The sequence below is a fragment of the Buteo buteo genome, chromosome Z, assembly GCF_964188355.1.
Source record: "Buteo buteo chromosome Z, bButBut1.hap1.1, whole genome shotgun sequence".
NCBI classification, from domain to species: domain Eukaryota; kingdom Metazoa; phylum Chordata; class Aves; order Accipitriformes; family Accipitridae; genus Buteo; species Buteo buteo.
Window position 1 is genome coordinate 3,265,390 of NC_134204.1, and position 19,103 is coordinate 3,284,492.

Below are 19,103 nucleotides of genomic sequence, written 5' to 3' on the forward strand. Positions count from 1 at the left end.
GCTGCCAAACAGAGTTGGATCTTCTGAGGAACAATAGTCTTTTAATCCCCCAAATGAGAAGCTCAGGGCCTTGGCTTCAGAGTTGGTGAATTACTGGCTTCCTAATCTGAGAAAGATGAAAGTGTGATACCATATCTGATTTTTTTTAATGGTATTGCTTTGTTTACTTTTCTCTTTGTCTTCATTTTCATATGCTTTGCTTTTCTCGGCACTTTGTATTAATTTCTTTCTTTGTCATTGTTTTGCTTTTCTCCCATTCTCATTTCAGTTTGGTTGATCTCTTTCTCCATTCATCAATTTCTCATCTTCCTGGTTCTCTCTTTTGCTTTCTCTCCTCCCTCCTACCAGATTGTACATGTTAATCTCTCTTTGTGTGGTTCTGTGTGTAGTTCTTTAGCATTGCTTATTTACTCAGCCATGTCTTTACTGGGTTTATTTTTTCAGTCCAGTTAACTTTTTCGTCTGTTTCTGTGAAGAACACAAGGTAGCTTGCAGGGGGGAATAAAGTTTGCCAAATACCAGTGTTACTGACTGCAACGTTGCTGTGTCTCTGTCAGCAATACTGATGCAAGATACTCATGCCCTTTCACTATCCCTTCCAGTGTTTATTTGGGTCTGCTGTGGGTTTAATCAGGAACTAATCTGTCTGAAAAACAACACAGCAAAAAAGTGTTTATTTTTTCAGCCAAGTTAATTCCCTTGAGTGATTGATAGCATGGCACCACAGAACAATTCTGGCACAATGAGGGATTGATTTTTGGGGCATAGCAGGCTGTTGGGCTAAAAGGTGGCATTGCTTAAATCTGATGTGCTATCCAGAAATGAATGTGAAAATGTGGGGTCAAAGCAGAGCTGGCTGCTGGGAGTGTAATATTGTGCTTTTCTGGGCTGTTTGTTGTCATCCTGTCATAATGTTGATTTTCTTAATAGCTAAGCAAGCATTAAGAGGGGATATGAAGTGGGAGTAATTCTGGTCTGTGCATTCACAAACCCTGATTATGAATCAGCTGTCAGTAATGAGAAATGAGCTGATGGTGAATCCCTGCTCATTGCCTGTGACTCCCCTGGCATGAGTGATAGTAACAGCCAGAGCAAGTCTTGCGTACTTGGCAGGTAAAGCCACTGGGGCCTTGCACAATTTAGGAGTGGTAGGAGATAAGTGATGTATGCCTAAGTGATAGTAAAAGGAAAAGCTGCTCTTCCATAAAGCAGGTCATGGATGCTAGGCAGATAAAATCCCCTTGGGCTACAGAAGCGTCTGCCGAGAAATTTCTAGTTTCAGCCGTTAGGAAGTACTTGGTAGTCTAAATTCACACTCCTGCATATTCTCTTTTTTTCTTCACAGATCCTTATTTGTTGCATAGAATGGACTCAGGGGAGCTGAATTAATATTGTGTAAAACGTCTTAAATCTGCCACTTCCTACGTTTAAAGTGGCTGACATCAATCTGAATAATGTTTGGATATTGGAAAAGAAAATATGGCTTTTTCTGGATGACTTTTTTAGTTATTGTTACGAGCAAGAGCTGTAAGGTTTACTTTGGAGTCTTAGCTCTCAGTTTAGGCAGACCTTTGTGTTTGGCTCTCCTACGAGTTGCTACCAAGAATGCAACCTCCTTCTTAGTGGTGGGTATTAGTTACGATTCTTTCCTGATGGAAAACTTAAAGCAGAGTTAACTAACACAGAACTTGCTGAAAATCATGTGCTTAATATTTACTGTTCCGCTTTGTTCCTTCCCCAGAGTTTTTAATGAGTGGCTGGTTCAAGAATAGTGTGCATGAGCCTTTAATGGAAAGACAAAAATGAGCAACTTTTATGTTGCCTTAATATGGTACATTTTTTAAATTGGTACAATAAATTATATGCAGCTTTTTATTCTTTGACGTCTTTCCTCCAACTAGTACATTAAAGTCAGCATTCCCACAGTATGAATTTACTGAATGGGCTGATTCTTCTGTTTTGTATTTGATGGCAAGGAAAAAAGCTTTACTTAGAGGAAAAAAACTGTCAGGAAAGCTGCTCCCCCCCTTTTTTTTTTCCTCCCCCTCTTTTAGAGGGGGTAGTTGTCTGCTATGGTTTGGGCCTTATTATGATAAGGGTAGGTGTCACGGTATGGCTGTGTTTATAGTTACAGTTTGTATGCAGAATACTTTCTCTTGCCATGTTGAGATAATTTAACAGTAGTCACTGCCACTTTGAAACCTCTTAGATTGTGATGCCTCTAAATAAAAGCAGATAAAACAATGTTCTTCAAAGATAACTGTTGTCAGGAAGTGACTTTCTCTGTCTTTTATTAATTATGGCTTTGCTGAAGTCTGTGGGACTGATTGTTAGCAAATTTAAAGTAAGGCAACTGAATTCAGTCTAAAATAACTCCACTGATTTTTTTTTTTTTTTTTACTATTTCCCCCCCCTCTTTTTGAAAGTAATCTTTTTTTACAACATATGCCAGAGTAGCTGACCATAGATTCCGTCTTTCTGGTAGTATGAAGCCAGATATGAAAATCTGCAGTCAATGAAAACTATGAAATCTTTTTGAGCAATAGGCTGCTTAATTTACCATTCTTCCCTACCTCTAGTGAAAAGATGCTTTCTTACAGAAAACTAACTTGCCGACGAAGAAACTCCTTGTACTATGATCAGTAACTACAAAGTGATTAAATCCCAACAACGTAAAAAAACTTGACATAAGATCAATTATGAAATGATAGAAGAGCAATTTCAGCAAGACAAAACGAATTTTTATTGTCTAAATACTGTTTCAATATTTTGTTTTACTTGGTCAGTAATCATTGCCTATACATATGATAGATAACTCATAATTTTCACTCTTCCTTGTGAAATAAGAAGAGGCAATTTTGGCTTGTTAGTATTCCCGTATGTTTTAGTGAGCGTGTGTGCATCGAATTCCCAAATGGCATTTTTTATGATAGTACAGGTTTGAGGGATTGAACTTTTGTATCAGGAAAAGGAGGTGACCTCTAGTATCAGAGAGGCAGTATTTGAGCTTGCAAGTTTGAACTTAATTTTGATTTTTTCCCTCCTCTTCCTAGTACAGTGTCCTTATGTGACATAGGGGTGTAGTGGTTGTGCTGTTGTCTTTCCTACAGAAGCTAATTACCCTTGATTACTTTTTACTTCCATCGCTGATGTGTGATACCTGGTGTCACACAGACGCTTCCTGTGTATAGATGAGTTTGTAGTGACAATTTGTATGCAAAATATGCTTGCTGTGTTGAGGTGTTACAAGACAATAATCACTGCCACTGTAAAACCTCTCCTGTTTCGGTACCTTTAAAATAAAACAAGATAAAACCATTTTCTTTAAAGAAGTCTGTGCTGTCAGGAAGAAAATTTCACTATTACTATTAATTTTAATTTTGCTGAAGTCTGTGGGCCTACCCTGTACGTAAAAAAACAAGTAAAATTAATTTCTTGCTTTTATAAAGGACTTTGAAAATGCTAGCCACCAGATCACAGGATGAGGCAGGAATTCCTGTGAAGCCTGAAACTTTTTCCTAAAATGTGTGGGAAGCAATCCTGCACCTCACATGTTTGCTTGGATCTAAATGATCCAGTCAAGTCTGTGTGGTTAAGTATAATTTTCTTTGCATCCTTAGTGTTTCCCGGCTGTGCTCACAACCTGTTTGAATCCCCACACCAGGTGATACCTTTTGCTGATGCCTCGGAAAATTGTAAACTGGTAAATATGATTGGGATACGTACTACTTTCCCAAAACCAGATGGTTTAGTTCAGGTAGTGCCAGTTGAAATATATAATTACATGTACAAACTCACCCAGGTCACTGTGATTGTGATACTAAAGATCCGTGGCCTGAAGATGGTGTTTGTTGCTGTGTGCATGTGAACATCTTCTAAAGTGGTGTCTTCTCCATGGCAGGGCTTACTGGATGTTACTGGGCTGCCTGGGTTTCTCCTAGTGATGCTTAGCAGTGCCATCAAGCAGCAGGCAGAGTTTACTTACCTTGCTGCTTGTTTATTGCTAGAAACTGATAATCTTTTTCTTGTTGAGAATGTACTAATGGTTCTCATAGACCAGAGGGTATTTTACTCCTCCATCCCAAATGAATCTCTCTTCTGTTTTTACATGTTCTACGAAACACTGTCTTTCAGGAGCTTCTTTTCCATTCTGAAAAAGTGTAATTTTTTTTTTCCCAGTTCTCGGTAGACAAAATTGCAGAGTGAAGAATGTGTGGGATCTTTTCCTTTTCTTTTCTGAAAGGTTGTTTTCTCCTGGATCCTCCCATAGGTACTTTGTTAAAATTAAATGTAATGTGTTGAAAGGGATCAATTTAATGCATTTTAGACTTTTTTTTTGTGTCCCAAATGGTGAGCTCCTAAAATCTCTCTCTCTCTCTCTGTGTGTGTGTGTGCCTGTGTATACACACATAGGTTTGGCAACAAGGCAGCCTGTATTCCTCGGGTCATGGTTTTCAGAGAGAATTAGAACTTTTATTTGTGATCAGTGCAGTGAAGGAGCTTCACTCTGTCAGTGCTTGCTCTTGTTGCTAGTGCTGAAAAACAGTTTGAATGCTACCAGTGCCTCTCTGTGGATTAATGAAAGGATGGATGTTTTAGTGTTAGGTTTCCATTCTTGTATTAATTCATTAACCAAATGTCATCTTCACAGGGATTATAGAGCAAACTCAATACCATAGCTGGTTGTAGCATTTCTTTTGTACCACCTTATGAATCTTGACTCTGGCATTTTCTGCCAAAGTGTTATTATAATGTATCTCCTGTCTTCACAGCACAAAAAAATAGGCAGATGGCTTTTTCCACATCTCTCACTTTTCTTTCCTGCCCAAGTTAAGAAAAGAAAGCCACTACTAGGCTTTGCCCCAGGTACCTGGAAATGGGCTGCTATTTTTTGTATCCCCCCACTATACCCTGTCTATGAATCCATCCTTGGGATGTAGCAGTAGTATTACTTCTCTTGAGTGTAAGAATACCATTTCACTGGTGTGTGTGTGTGTGTGTGTGTGTGTGTGTGTTGGGGTGATATTCTGCTGTAGTTCCTTCTCGCTAGGTGTTTCTATTGCACGAACTGAAATTTTGCAGATGTTGCCTCGTCCTGAGGATGGCAAAATTCAATTCCGTATTCTTGTTGTATGAATACAGGGGAGTGGGCTGTAGTTAGTTTTTAAGCATTAAACTTTGTTTTGGTGGGAAAAAGAATGACTTGATTGTTGAAAGCTTTGCTGAACATCTGCAGGTCTTGCTTGGTTTGCCACTGTTTTTGATCCTGGCAACTTGTAGAAATTAGGCAAGTCTGTGGAATTTGTTTGAGGACTTTGTGTGGTTTTTATAACTCGAAGGGAAGAAAAAAAACCCCAAAGAACCTGTAAGAATGCTATACTTTAAAACCTAACTACTTAGAAATTAGGGGAAAAATTAACCAGAATTAAAAGCTGTATGTCTACATTTATGGCTTAAATCCTGGAGCAATTACAGTAATCACTTGGTCTGTATTATAGAAGCCCCCAGCATCTTTGGATAGTGGGAGGTGGGTCACATTGTGTTGGGTTACGATTATTTAGTACCGAAGAACTCTCTAGTCAGTTGGTGTCCAGTATTTGCAGGAAAGAATACATCCTCATGACAAGCAGTCAGCTGGACAAATTTAGAAGGTTTTTTTTTTGGTTTTTTTTTTGTTTGTTTGTTTTGTTTGGGTATTTTTAAGTGCAAAAAGTCCTTGTCTCATATAGAACTAGAAAACTGCGTTGTCTGTAGTTGCTGGCAGGGTGTTCTAGCTTTATACCATTTGTTTTTAATTACTCTGCATGTTTTTAGCACTGAAACAAGAGACCACCTTTGAGACTGAGACTAAGTCTAACATTTTTAAAGTATATATGAAAGTGTGAGTTTGTTCTTTCTGAAACTTATGTTGCAAAGCAATTTATGGGGGAGGAAAGAATGCTGATACTTGATATCTAAAAAAGCCAATCTGCATAATCTGAAGTTGTCTTAGGATATTCAGCTGTAGGTGAAGAGCTGTCTCTGCTGTCAGCTCACTGCACAGTAAATTAGTCTGATATACAGGAAAATTTGCAGGCATCTTAAAACTTAATTTGTTTGATGTCTCTATCTTGAAGCATTTCCTATTGAAAAGTTTTGAAAGAATTATTTTGGCTGCTGTTTCTACCAATACCCTTACCTCCTCTTCTAGTCCTAAGGAATTTGAGCACAGCTCAGACAAACTCAACAGCTTCCAAGAGCATGGCTCCACATGAGTTTTCAGCAGTGGAGCTGCTTTAGGGGCTTCCCACACAGCACCACAGTTAGTCTCAGGTTGATGCAACAGTTGTTAGGACTGTGCTGTAAACTGGATTACCATCTAAACTGAAGAACAGAAAGAAGGGGTACTGTTTCCCCCACTGCTGCATTTTAGAAGCTCACTGGTAGAGTTGTAGGTAGTTGCCAAGAGCAGGTGGGACAGAGAAAGTGCGTGTGGTTCCATGCCCTTTTTGTCTCCAGTCTCTGATGTTTTTATATAAATCAGGTTACTCATCAGAAAATTTAATGCTTAGGAAGCAACAGCAACTTTGGCAATCTAATTATGGCAGTATTAAGTTTTCCAATATCTTTATGTGAGAGGAGTGCTTGAACGGAGGCCATACCACTGACTTTTACAGTCTTAGTTACTATTCAGGTTTCATTATATTGCTACTTTCCTATTTATTCTGTGGATGGTGATTTTCATACCTTTAATTACAAGGATGTAGCTGCATGAGCTCTGAAATTGTTCAGCCTATATTACATAGTATGTTATGTCTGCAAGCATTGAATTGTTTTTTTTTGACTGGCTTTTAATCTTCTCCGATATCCTGAGCAGTAGGGCCTGTAGTGATAGGACAAGGGGTAATGGTTTTAAACTAAGAGAATAGATTTAGGCTAGATGTAAAGAGGAGATTTTTTACGATGAGGGTGGTGAAACACTGGAACAGGTTGCCCTTTAGGTGTTAATATTGGGACACCATACTGCTTAACATGGCATTGGATGCAATATCTGATTATTATTTCTCTTTTTTTTTCCCCATCTGTTCAGGAAAAATATACTTTCCATGTATTCTTCTGTTTTGTTTTCAAGGATCAGTTACTCTATACTGGTAGGTTTGTAGTGACAGAAGTATATAAATGTCTTTTGATGCAGCTGGTGTTTACTTTCAGTGGTTGTTGGAAGGTTCTGCTTTAGTGCTTTATTGTTTTCAGCTGATGGTTTTCATTGAGGCATAATAACAGACAGTTAATGAAGTTATGAAAAATTTGATATATCTTGTGTGATTGTTGCATTAATAAAACAACATTAGTTAAAGGAAAGTGGTGCTTAGGTTGAGGTTAAATGTTGGTTTGAAGACTCTTTAATTTATGCTTTTTGAAAAGGTGTTACTTCATATGATAGTTTGTGTCAAAAATCAAGCTCTTTCTGTAGGCTGCCATTGTATGTGTATTTTCAGTGGCATCAAGCTAAGCATGGCAGTATTGAAGCCACAAAGGTGATAGTAACACAAATGATGTAGTGACATCATTTCACCTTGACAAACAATTCACTTTGCAACATTAGTGTCCTGTTTTATTGTCACTGTATGTCAAATGCATGTTTTACTGCCTGACGCTAGGATGACCGAGCACTGGAATGGGTTGCTCAGAGAGATGGTGGAGTCTTTGTCCTTGGAGATACTCAGAAGCCACCTGGACGTGGTCCTGGGCAACTGGCTCTAGTGGCCCTGCTTGAGCAGGGATGTTGGACAAGATGACCTCCAGAGGTCCCTTCTCACCTCAACCACTCTGTGCTTCTGTGGTATCTATGTAAAGCAGCTAATGGATTGGTAAAATTAAGTGCTGCTTAGAAATATTTTACTACTGTTTTGTAAAGAATTTTCACTTCAAGTACAGGAACGTAATTGCTTGTGTAACCATTTTTTATTTTCTTTTCCCCCTCCCCTAGTGCTGACTTAAAGCTCTTGGAAGAAGCCACAATCTCAGTCTGCAAGTCTTTAGGTGAGAAATGGTGACATCTTAACTTTTTTCCATGTGCTTTATCAGAAGAATTAAGAAACGGCATACATGTGCACATCCATGTCTTTAGTATACTTAACTCTACTTGTATGTGTTCCACTAGTAAGATTAGTGTAAAGAGTGTTTTTATATATCCTGGACTTCTAGAAACTTCCATTGTTAGCTGTTTTATAGAACTTGAAATGACTGAAAGGTTTAAAACAAATAACTTGATCCTCACTACCTCTTTTTCCCTCTGCACTCTAAGCTGATCAGTAAGGGGGAAGAATTAATCAGAGGATTAAAGGAAGGGATAATGTAAATGTCATCAACAATATTTCAAGAAGGTAAAAACTAGTTGTGAAAACCTGTCTAGGTTTCTGACAGGTGACTGTTGTGCTATAGACAAGTCTTGGAAAGGAAGAAGTAGTAAGAGCTCCACATTTGGGATATTTTGAATCTAGGATGAAAAGTATTGTTTAGAGAACAATTACGGAGTAGTAAAGCATGTACTGGAAAAATCTTAAAAGAAGAACAAAGCTGTACAGAAAAGTGGACATACTGTGCTTTACGTAGAAATATTTAAGACATTGAAATTTGGTTTCATTCTATGTATTGTTTGAACTAAATAGTGTCAACTTATGCATGCTATGTAATTGTGTCTTATTTTTCCTCATCTAGTTGAGAAGAATCCTCGAACAGGAAACCTTGGGTCTTTGATCAAAGTCTTTCTTTCTAGAACCAAAGAGTTAAAAATTTCAGCAGAATGTCAGAAGTAAGTACCTGGAAAAAAGCTGTGTGTGCCATTTCAGGTTTTTTAAATGTTCCTTTTGCTGCTAGCTCTTTGAGTTTTTTACTTTGCTAGTTAACATACCTACAGACCAAAACTTAGAATTCTCTTAAATTGTTGTTTGAAACAGAACAAGTATCTAGTACTTTGCCAAACACAGAAGATTAAGTGTAATAGGTAAATAGATTGCTGTGGAACAAGACATGTTTGTGTTCATCCTGCCTGTTACATAAACACATTTGTGTGCAAATGGTGTAACTTCTGCTTACTCTGGGTTTAGAGCTGTTTAAAAATCACCTGACCTTTTTAGCTAAATCTTAATGTATGAAACAGTATTTTATCTTGGAAATATTTTAAATTGGATTGGATTTGAACACAAACATCTGTATAAATATGTTGCTTTGAAATCATATCTTGCATCTGCTATTGGTTTTGCTTGCCCCTTCAGCAGTAGGAAATAACTCTTAAGAGGTTACGTGTGCAGCACTGTATAGTTTTTGCAGGAAGCTTTCTGTAATTGTTCCCCCACACCCATAGACAAATGTCTAACTCTCATCAGATTTAAGGCTTCAAAAAGGAAGACTTTCTCTTTAATGTCCCCTTGCTCCCGGGGCTGCCCTCAACCTTTTTGCTTATATCTGGAGAAAGAAGTTATTCCTGCCTGGATAGCTCCTGCTGCTTTAATCCAAAAATACTTTAAAAATACAGCTTCAAGTAAGAGCTTGACTATATGCTGTTGTATGGGCTTCCCAGCAGTTGCTTATTGGGACTCATGAAAATGTAACGAAGCTATATTCCCCTTGCATTCAGAAAGCTTGGAAAATGTCTCTGTGTGTTGCATAGAAGAATCTTGCTATATTGTGCTTCTGAAGTCTGTAAATGCCTATGGTTATCTGAAAGCTATTTGCCTGGGAAAAGTGCTAAGGTTCAGGGAGCCAGAGTAGCTTTCATATCAACGCTGTTGAAAATTTCCAAATGCCTGGGATCCTATAGTATCTAGAAACCTTTAGAAGTATGCTGAGCCATCTGGTGAGCTCTTCAAAAACTGGTACTTCTGGCAACTGTGGTGTATTTAACAATACAGACTTAGTTAGGAATAATTAGTTAGGAACAAAAGTTAGGAATTGTATTCTCTTGGGGGAAGAAAAAAAAATACTTTTAAAACACATTTCCAGTTTGCTGTAGCATCAACTGAAGACTCCCTGCTTAAGCACTTTGGCTTTTCCTCGCTTCAACTGTAGGAACACCTTTGTCTACTCTGGCATGTATGTTCTTGTGGGTTTTGATGCATGATTGCAAGTTAAGCATTACTGATTCTTGTTTGTTTCTGCTTCTTTTCTAGTCACCTTTTTATTTGGCAGGCTCACAATGCACTGTTTATTATTTGCTGCTTGCTGAAAGTATTCATCAGTCAAATGTCAGAAGAGGAGCTGCAACTTCATTTTGCTTATGAAGACAAAGCACCGGGCTCATATGGTAGGTATACACTAGTGCTAGTGACACAAATATCCCACCAGAGACTAAAAAGTGCTGATGTTTGTAGATGTGGCACTTAGGACATGGTTTAGTGGTGGACTTGGTAGTGTTAATGGTTGGACTTGATGATCTTAAGCGTCTTTTCCAACCTAAGTAATTCCATGATTCTATGTTTTGTTTAGACTATGAATCCCAAACTTTGCTTTAAAACTAGAAACAAAGTACTAGTGAGGTTACATACAACATGTTTACTGTTCAGGACAACATGTGAGATTGGAAGTATGTAGTCAACAACAAAACTGATTGACTTCCTTCAGGGTCTGAAGTAATTTGGTGTAAATCATCTTCCTTTGTATCATATATGTGAAAGAGAACACCTTCAAAATGTGATGAGAGCTTTTCATTACATACTGACTGTCATCTTCTGCTAGAATTAAATGTTTGTTAACAAACTGTTGACATGTTACAGGTTCTTACAGCAAAATAGACCTCCTAGAGCAGCGTTTAAGTTGTTTGGTTTATTTTTTCTTTAAACATTTGTATTAAGTTTAACATGATCATTTATTTACAAACTTAATTTGGCATTTTTTTAAAGAGTTGTTCAGAAGTGCTGCTGTAGACCTACCTTAGCTTTAGTTATTTTCATACAGTTTGAAAGGTGGTAACTGTTCTCTTCAGAAGAGCAGAAAAGAGTTGGGGTGAAGCTGACCGCATACTACTGTAGGAACAGTGACGTTGCAATTATTTAGTGTTTCTTCTCACATATGTTTCATAAACTGGCAATAGCCGGGGAGTGAATTGAATGCAAATTTTAGGAATCTAGTGAGGGAAGATAACAGTACTATGGTTAGAACTGATCTATTGAAAAGGCAACTGCTAAAATGTAATTAGTGGGCAGTAGTTTATACAAGACTATGGGAAAACTTGAAAGAGTTTAAGCAGAATATTCAAATATAAGTGCATCTCCAGGATATGGAGCATGTATTATGCAAGATGAAAGATGGCAGGGAAGATGCTCAAATAATCTAGCTGTTCTCTTTCTGCTATCTGGTCCTTCTTTTTGAATGTGAATAATGTGAATACATTCAAAATCAGTTTGATTACAGCAAAAAGAAAGTCATAACACTGCCACAAATCTTTGTGTAGTGCTGTATCAAGATGCTCTTACAGAACACGTGATGGATAATGCTGGCACAGGAGCCCTGATGAGCCCTTTGCTTTGTCGTAAAGATACTGTTGAGTTTGTGGTTGCACGTTGTTTATAGCATAGAGCCAAAAATGGCCTGGCAAAAAGGAGTGGTATCAGAATGCTAATACAGTGCAAGTGAAGTGTGGAAGAACAACCAAAAGTACCTGAGTGTGGATTTCCCTCAACAGTCTGTCCAGCAGGGACACGTGTTGAGAATGCCTAATAGCTGCTTGCTCACCGAATGGTGAGAGCTGTTCATTAAAATCTGTTTAACTCCTTGGCACCTGCTGTTGCTCTGGGGAAATCAGACTTCTGGTGTCAAAAGATTAAGTGCTACATTTTGAAATGGTTTAATGTATTTTAAACTGTGATGAGTAATCTCCAAGAATGAAGTCAGCTAACCAATGCATTAGAAATAACACCTGCTTATAATAAGCTATCACTGCGGACTGCCTATGGGTTTATACTTGGTTTAAAAAAATGACCCACCTCTTGCTTCAGTGGTATAGTGTAGCACAGTAGAATGGGTGGAAAAGCTGAGACGTCTTGTTAGCTTGAACCCCTGTGATTTTTATTGCCTATGCTGGGAGTTCCTCACAGCATGGTATGAAAAGTGATTCTTGTCACTGGGGTAGATCCATGTTTATACCATGTCTAGTAGCACTTGACTATAATTCACAGTGACATTTATTAGTGATAATTTTGTGCATATTGATGGCAAATGTACTTAGCAATTATCTTTGAGCAGATTGTTTGCTGGATGTTCTTGATTAGGGAGGTAATTGTGTGTGGTCTGCTGATGAGAGCAGGGGATGGAGGCAGGAAACGAGCTCCTCCTTTGCTTGCCCTGCTCAGCCGTGGCTCGAGTCCGCTGCCACTTTTGGCACGGGTTTCCGATTGGAGAGGATTCTTGTGACCTTCCTCAAGGTATTGAGGTTCATAATGTGCTGTGTTTACATAGCCATTGTTTTTGGTTCCTACCAAATCGTCACACAGGTTTTTTTAAATATGTATAGAGCGTGGCAATGGGGTGAATGCCTTCCTATAGCTTTTATGCTTAGCTATAGGAAAAGTGCAGTATCAATAATGGAGTCTAATAAACTGCTATTGTGTTAGGGCCATTAAAGTGAGCAGAAGAAATGAAATGGTTTTTTGTTTGTATTTTTATAATTAAGTCAAGTGTAGTTTTCTTGAATCTTTATTTTTCGTTCTTTGGAAACTAGAGCATGCCTTGTTATTGTGAAGTTCACACAGATTCATTAGTACTTTTACTAAAGTTTTATATACTTAATGGTATCTTTGGTGAACATGCTTTTAAAAAATTTAAGTTGTTCTTAGTTGTCCGTGCTGTCTTTTCATTTACCAGAGCTTGATATTATTTTAATATTCTTCAATTGTGAGTGTGATAAAACAAACCTTATAAAATACATTATTACATTAATTATATAATGTAAATAAAATATCCATATAGATGAAAGCTTTAATATAGTGTCTGACTTTTGAAGTACTGTTTGCTTATTTTCTTAATGGCTGGTGAGTAGTTACTGGAAAGAACAGTACAACCAACCAACAGCACAAACAACCCCTCTCTCCTACAATCTGTTTTTGTATGCTTTGTTCAATCTTACAGCCTTCTGAGAAAAGGTAACCATTTTTTTCAGGATCATCTGAAGACTCCTTTGGAAATCAGTGTGTGGTGGTGTTTGTTTCTCTGTTTAAACTATGAGTATCCCTTTTTTTTTTTCCTTCTAGTTGGAGAATATATCCCCGTACCATGTTTTGTGAGTTTAAAATACAGCATGTCAGGCTGCTCACACTGCAGTCAGTCAGAGCATCAGCACCTGCCGTGCGATATTTGGTGTGTCAGGCAGAAATGTGTACTGTATAATAGTAGTAATGTATGGAAAATATCCTTGTCACTGGCTACTCAGCAATATGTCTTGTATTTTGACAGGTTATATACGACATAGCCACTATTGTTTAGTTAGCATTTTTTATAACTGTCTTATCTGGAAGAATTCTCCTTCCAGGTTTTGCAATTCATATGCTTTCACTTTTTCTGAATGTCCAATTTGTGCTTTTTCCTTCTAGGCTGTGTTTTAAGCTCAGAAGAAAGCTGTGCAATTGTGCTTTGTGTCATAAAATGTAATTGAGTTTTTTCATTTTTCAGAAAGTTTGAGTGCATGGATATGTTGTAGCCTACCGTTATAAAGCTGTAATGAATAAATTGCACAGGATCGACTCCCTGCTAACAGCACTGTTTACTGATTTCCTTCACAGTAGTCAGACCATTAGTAGAAGTTTGTTCTTTTGACAGTTTTCAGATGGTTCTTTGGCCCAGGAAGTGCAACCTTTGCCTCTTCATCCATAATTGGGAATTTGCGTATAACTTTGGAGGATATTGCACAATTCTGATTGTAGGAAAATCCTTATAGATTCAGCTGCAAAATCCTGATATTAATAAATCCTAAACTGGACTTGGCATATGCTGATCTGAAGCTGGAGTTAGTCTTGCTAACATAAATCCTTCATCTTTCAATGAGGCTTCCACTGTCTGTATCCCATAATTTCTGCATGTTCTTTAACTGTATTGTGATTCAGAGATGTAAGAGAGCACATGCTGTGTATTGTATTCTAAGTCAAACCATCAATTCATTTAACCTATTCCCTAACCTGTAGTAGGGAACTTTATTCATTCTCTATAGAGAAGTTTTTATCACAAGGCTGCTAAGGACTGTATTTGGTGTATGATAGCAAATAAGAGGACATAAAGGAGGGAATAAATAACAATACTTTTGCTGCAACCCTTAAATGATTTCATGAGTGTTCAGCTATCATATAAAGGAAATGAGGGATGGCAGTTAGTTTATGTACTCATTATTAACACTGTTAAGTGAAAGTTGGGAGCTTTTGAGAGTCCTCAGAGCTGGAGATCAAACCACAAAACCCAAAGAATCTTTAAGTCTGCTGGTTTTGTAATTAATTGAAAGGGTGAGGCTTTTAGGTACTGTTCTACAAGTAACAAATTATTTCATTACTGATGTCCAGGGTCTATCCTATCTGTAGGAACAACAGGGCAGAAAAACGAGTAACATCTAAGATGACGCTATGCCTTGCTATGCCTGAATATCTTATTGACATCAGACACGTCCAGCTGCTACAGCAGCTCAGATCAGGTCGTGACAACATAGTAGTTAGGTTCTTGAGAAGAAAGATTGTTTTACTGTCTATGTTAGACCCTGTATCATGGCCAGTGAGGGAGCTGGGCTGGTTTAACTGGAAGTGGAGTCTCCTGGCATGTATACTTTCCTTTGGATAAGCCATTTTGCCTGTGTACTGTCTGCTAATCCAGTGTGTGTAATGTGCATAGCTTTGAAATGTTAAAAAAAATTATTTATGTTAAAAAAACCAACCAAACAAAAAAACCCCACCCAAAACCACAACACCCCACCCCCCCGCCCAAACAAACCCCACCAAAAAGCCAGAAACCCCACAATGCAAGTAATCCACATGTTCGAGGACTTAAACATGGCCGATGAAAAATGGTGCCGCATCATAACTGGGCTTTTTAAAAACTGTGTGTGTTTGCAGTTACTTCTACAGTGCGATAGAGCTTAGAAGATGCACCTATGATTCCTCTTTTTGCAAGTCTGCTCTAATGTTATCTGGACAGATTCACCCTTTACTTATTTTCCCCAAGGCTTTACATGTGTCTTTGATCCAAGTATGTGATCTATTAATGTGAATGAGTATTGTATGTATTGTCTTTATCCTGCTATTGAAAAAGGCATTGTTTATGAAAACACATAGTGTTCCATGTTTATAGCTTTCTCTCACGTTATAGATTTGGCATGCATCCGCCTCATTGTCTTGGCAAGACAAGAATTAAACAAGAATGTGTGTGCCCCAATGGGGAAAAGGATACATTAATTATTGCAACTGAATCACATTGATTACAGCAATTAAGCTTTTTTTAAAAAAAAGAAAAATAGTTTGAGAACAGCAGTAAAGACTAACATCTTCCATTTTACATGATTGTGCTAACCCAATATTTTTTTGCTTTATTTTGAGTATAGTGTGTGGGGGGGAAAAGCCCTCTTTCATACTCAAATGTTATTTAACATTATTCTCTCTGCAAATGAGTTGTGTATATAGCATGGTGGAAGAAACGATATTCTTAAGATGCACTCGCTTTACTTTTTTCATCCTTTTTCTTCTCTCCTCCTCCCTTTCCTCAATTGTCAAGAGAAATAATTAGGTACCTTTTGGGAATTAACAGCAGTCTTGCTCTATAAGCATTTTCTAGATTAAAAAAAACCTTAGGAAACTGTCACGTTCCAGTTACATTAGAAGGCATTATCTGGGCTTCATTATTGGCTGTGGTTTCTGTCTAAGGTTAAATAGTCCTAGCAGTTCTCAGTTTTTACTAACAGGAGCTACATTGTGTTACTCATGGGGGATTCTATATAAAGGAAACCACGTTTCCGTGATAAAAAACTGATTTCCTTTAGAATGTGCAGTTCACTAGGTGACAATTTTTAATGTGTTTTTAATAAACCGATTGTGGAAAGAAATAATTTTGCTTTATTGTGAATATTCCCTCTGGTGTGCTTCTTAAAATTGAGTCCTGGATTTAAGAACAAACTTGGGTTAAACAGAGTAACACCACCATAACCTGGCTATAATGTTGTGTTTATTGCAAGACTTATTTATTTGAAAATACAAAATAAACAAGCATTTGGGTAATCATTGTGCTGCAGTGCTGTAATGCCTATCAGGTAATGCAGAGGGAAAAACTATGCCTGTTCTTAGGCCATTCAACACTGTAAAGCCCTATACTTCTTTGTGCTGTAGGTTTCTCTTTATAATTTTATTTTGAAAGCAGAAAAAATCCTGATGAGCCAAGAGATTTATCTTCTATTTTGTTAGTATTATATGACAACTTCAAATGGTTTAATAAGCTTTTTCCTCAGTAAGTCTTGCAAGTCTTCTGTTACAGTTGCTTTTAAAAATTGTAGTGCTAATGTAAAATACCACCAGTGTTACTGCTTAGAATAGTTGCATTTTTTGAAAATAATTTTTAATCATCTCATGCATTTTGTCACATTGTGTATGAGTAGAGAATAATTTCCGCTCACTTAAAATGCACTCCGGAAATTCATGAATCCATACTTGTCATTGAACTGTAAAAACCTCTTCAATAAATAAACGTGCATTCATGAAAAAATAGTGTGTAGATTTAATTGTGTAAGAGCAGCAGTGATGTGTACGGTAAGCTGCATTCATTTGACAGATCACAGTTTAGAATATTGTTCTGTGTATGTTAGACAGATGAAACTGTTTTCTATTTGTCTCTGCTTATTCATCACTTGGGATTAAAAAAAGGAGTGGGAAAATATGCAAAGTGCAGGGGAATTTGAGAGGAGACTTGAACTGTGGACCAGTTAGAAGTCACTAGTGATCAGTTCAACTGTTAGTAATAATGCCATTTAACATGACCTTGGGTAAATAGTAAAGTAAGGCTTGATGTGCTTAGTATTAGCATATTTGTACAGTATCAACATCTCATTTAACTTATCCAATTGGTATTAGTTATTCGTTTTATATATAAAAGGGTAAGCATCACCATTTTCTCTGGTGATAATCCCAAGTGCTTTCTGTTTCAGGAAAGAATGCTATCTCCTTAAACTCTTCTAGTGTTTGTTCCTTAAGTAAAATACTTTTTGTCTGGATCCATGAGTTTAAATCTTTGCTTTCTTTTGGTTTTTGAAAATCCAGAAAACCTTTGGTATGCTTCTTTTCAGGAACAGAGTGTGAAGACCTCATAGAAGAGTTGCTGTGTTGCCTCATCCAGCTCATTGTTGAAGTTCCCCTCTTGTAAGTTGGCTTTTTTCTTTTTTTTTTTTTAGCCTACTTCTATAAACTGAGCATTTGAGAGAATATAAAACTTAGAGCGATGGGGTTATAATGTTTAAATACTTGTATTTGAATGCTCCATGTGATGGTGCAGTACTGATAATGATAACCTGCTGCCAGTACCAGCCCTGAGTATTCTGTTGGAAGTACATGATGAGCATATCGCACCCAGTTCAAACTACCATCAGAAATTATCCTGTTTTATTTTGTAGGAGTTTTGACGGTTGTTTCAACTGCCTCTGTCAGCACACAGCTACTGCTAACTTTTGGCTAGAAATGGTTGTGCTAATGGTACAGGGAAAGGTACATTGGAGGTGTCACACCTGGGGGATGCAGCGAGGCGCAAACAAAAGTTCCCCTTTGCACTTGTGTGGGTTTTTGAACTGCGTGTCCATTACATAAGTCATATGACTTATTTAATACTGATTTCTGAAATACCAATGAATTGATGTCTGAAAAAGAGAGAAGAGAAATCAGTAAGTGGAAAGTTTCTGTAGATCTCCAGATTTGTTTATATGACTTTTTTCATGCATCTGCTGTATTTGAGATTTGTTGATTCTACATCTCATTGGGATATGTGTCATGAAACATACTTCAGTATTACATGAAGGAGAACGAACTTTGTTCTTTGGAAGTAAAAATGTTTTTCTACACCTGTCCTGATAAGTTTTAACTTCATTTTTCCCCAAGATAAACTTTACCAAAGATAGCGTTAGCAGTATCTTTTGTGTTAAATTGCATTGTAATCTGTGCCTAAAATGTAGTGCCCCAGTTAAAGCATCACAGCTTTGAGAGAGTTTCAGACTATCTATTATAGTGTAGTATATAGCTCTGCTGATGATTCAGTTTTTGTACTTTGGATTGTTCTTTTGGTTGGAAAGCTGACAAAGATGCAATAGTTCTTGAAACATTGCTCTCATTAAATACAACTCTGTCAACATTACATGAGGTTTTGTGTAGGTAGTGTGTAATGAATTAGTGATATGATTTAGAGTGTCATTCTGCAAAGCTTGTCAGGACTTCCTGGAACAGATACACCTTTTGTTTGGAGCAGATTAGAGGAAGTACAAAGGGCTGAAAGGACTGCGATATATGGGCAAGTTCATAAATCCTGCAGGGTTTTATTTTTCTTTCTTGGAAGTCCAATGTGTGTGTGGAGTCCAATATCATTTATTCTGTCTTTCTGGCAGAAAAAGTTTTACAGGAATGATTGTTCTTAACCCTTTTCAACAACTAAACCTGTCAGCATCTCTATTTCTGTGTGAATGTGGTTGCTGGGAATGGAAGTAGCTGTTGAAGGCACTTAGTTTACTATATAATATAATGATAATAATGGGTTATTAAAAAAGGAGAAGTTATAAAGCTGGTCTATAATCTTTAATGTTCAGCTATATTGAAAACATACTCACTTTTCATGAGAGAGAGTTGTGGAAGGTTTTTGGTTTTTTTTGTCAAATAAGTTTTCTTAGCTAAATTTTTCCTGAAATAACATGCTACTGAATTTTGAATAAGATACTAACACGTACAAAAGTGTACATTTTTGTCTTGTTTACCAGTATAATATGTTTAACAATGTGATAATGCCTTAACTAATGATTATATAATGATATCATTGAAGGGGAAGTAGGGTAGGGGAAAGGAGGTATGGAAAAATTTGCTTTCTCTAATACACAATTCAACTCTGCTCTTCATAGAGATGTTACAAGGCTGAGA

The 19,103-nt window shown here is 37.3% G+C and overlaps 1 protein-coding gene across 4 annotated transcripts in view; it reads left to right on the forward strand.

The window, feature by feature from the left end:
* DYM (dymeclin) overlaps positions 1-19,103 on the forward strand; it is a 217,966-nt gene that overhangs the window by 16,493 nt on the left and 182,370 nt on the right. For all 4 annotated transcript variants that reach the window (XM_075019603.1, XM_075019600.1, XM_075019601.1 and 1 more), the window contains exons 3-6: positions 7,970-8,022; positions 8,701-8,794; positions 10,152-10,285; positions 17,279-17,351. In XM_075019603.1, the coding sequence (XP_074875704.1) occupies positions 7,970-8,022; positions 8,701-8,794; positions 10,152-10,285; positions 17,279-17,351 (354 nt within the window). The remainder of the gene's footprint in view (positions 1-7,969; positions 8,023-8,700; positions 8,795-10,151; positions 10,286-17,278; positions 17,352-19,103) is intronic.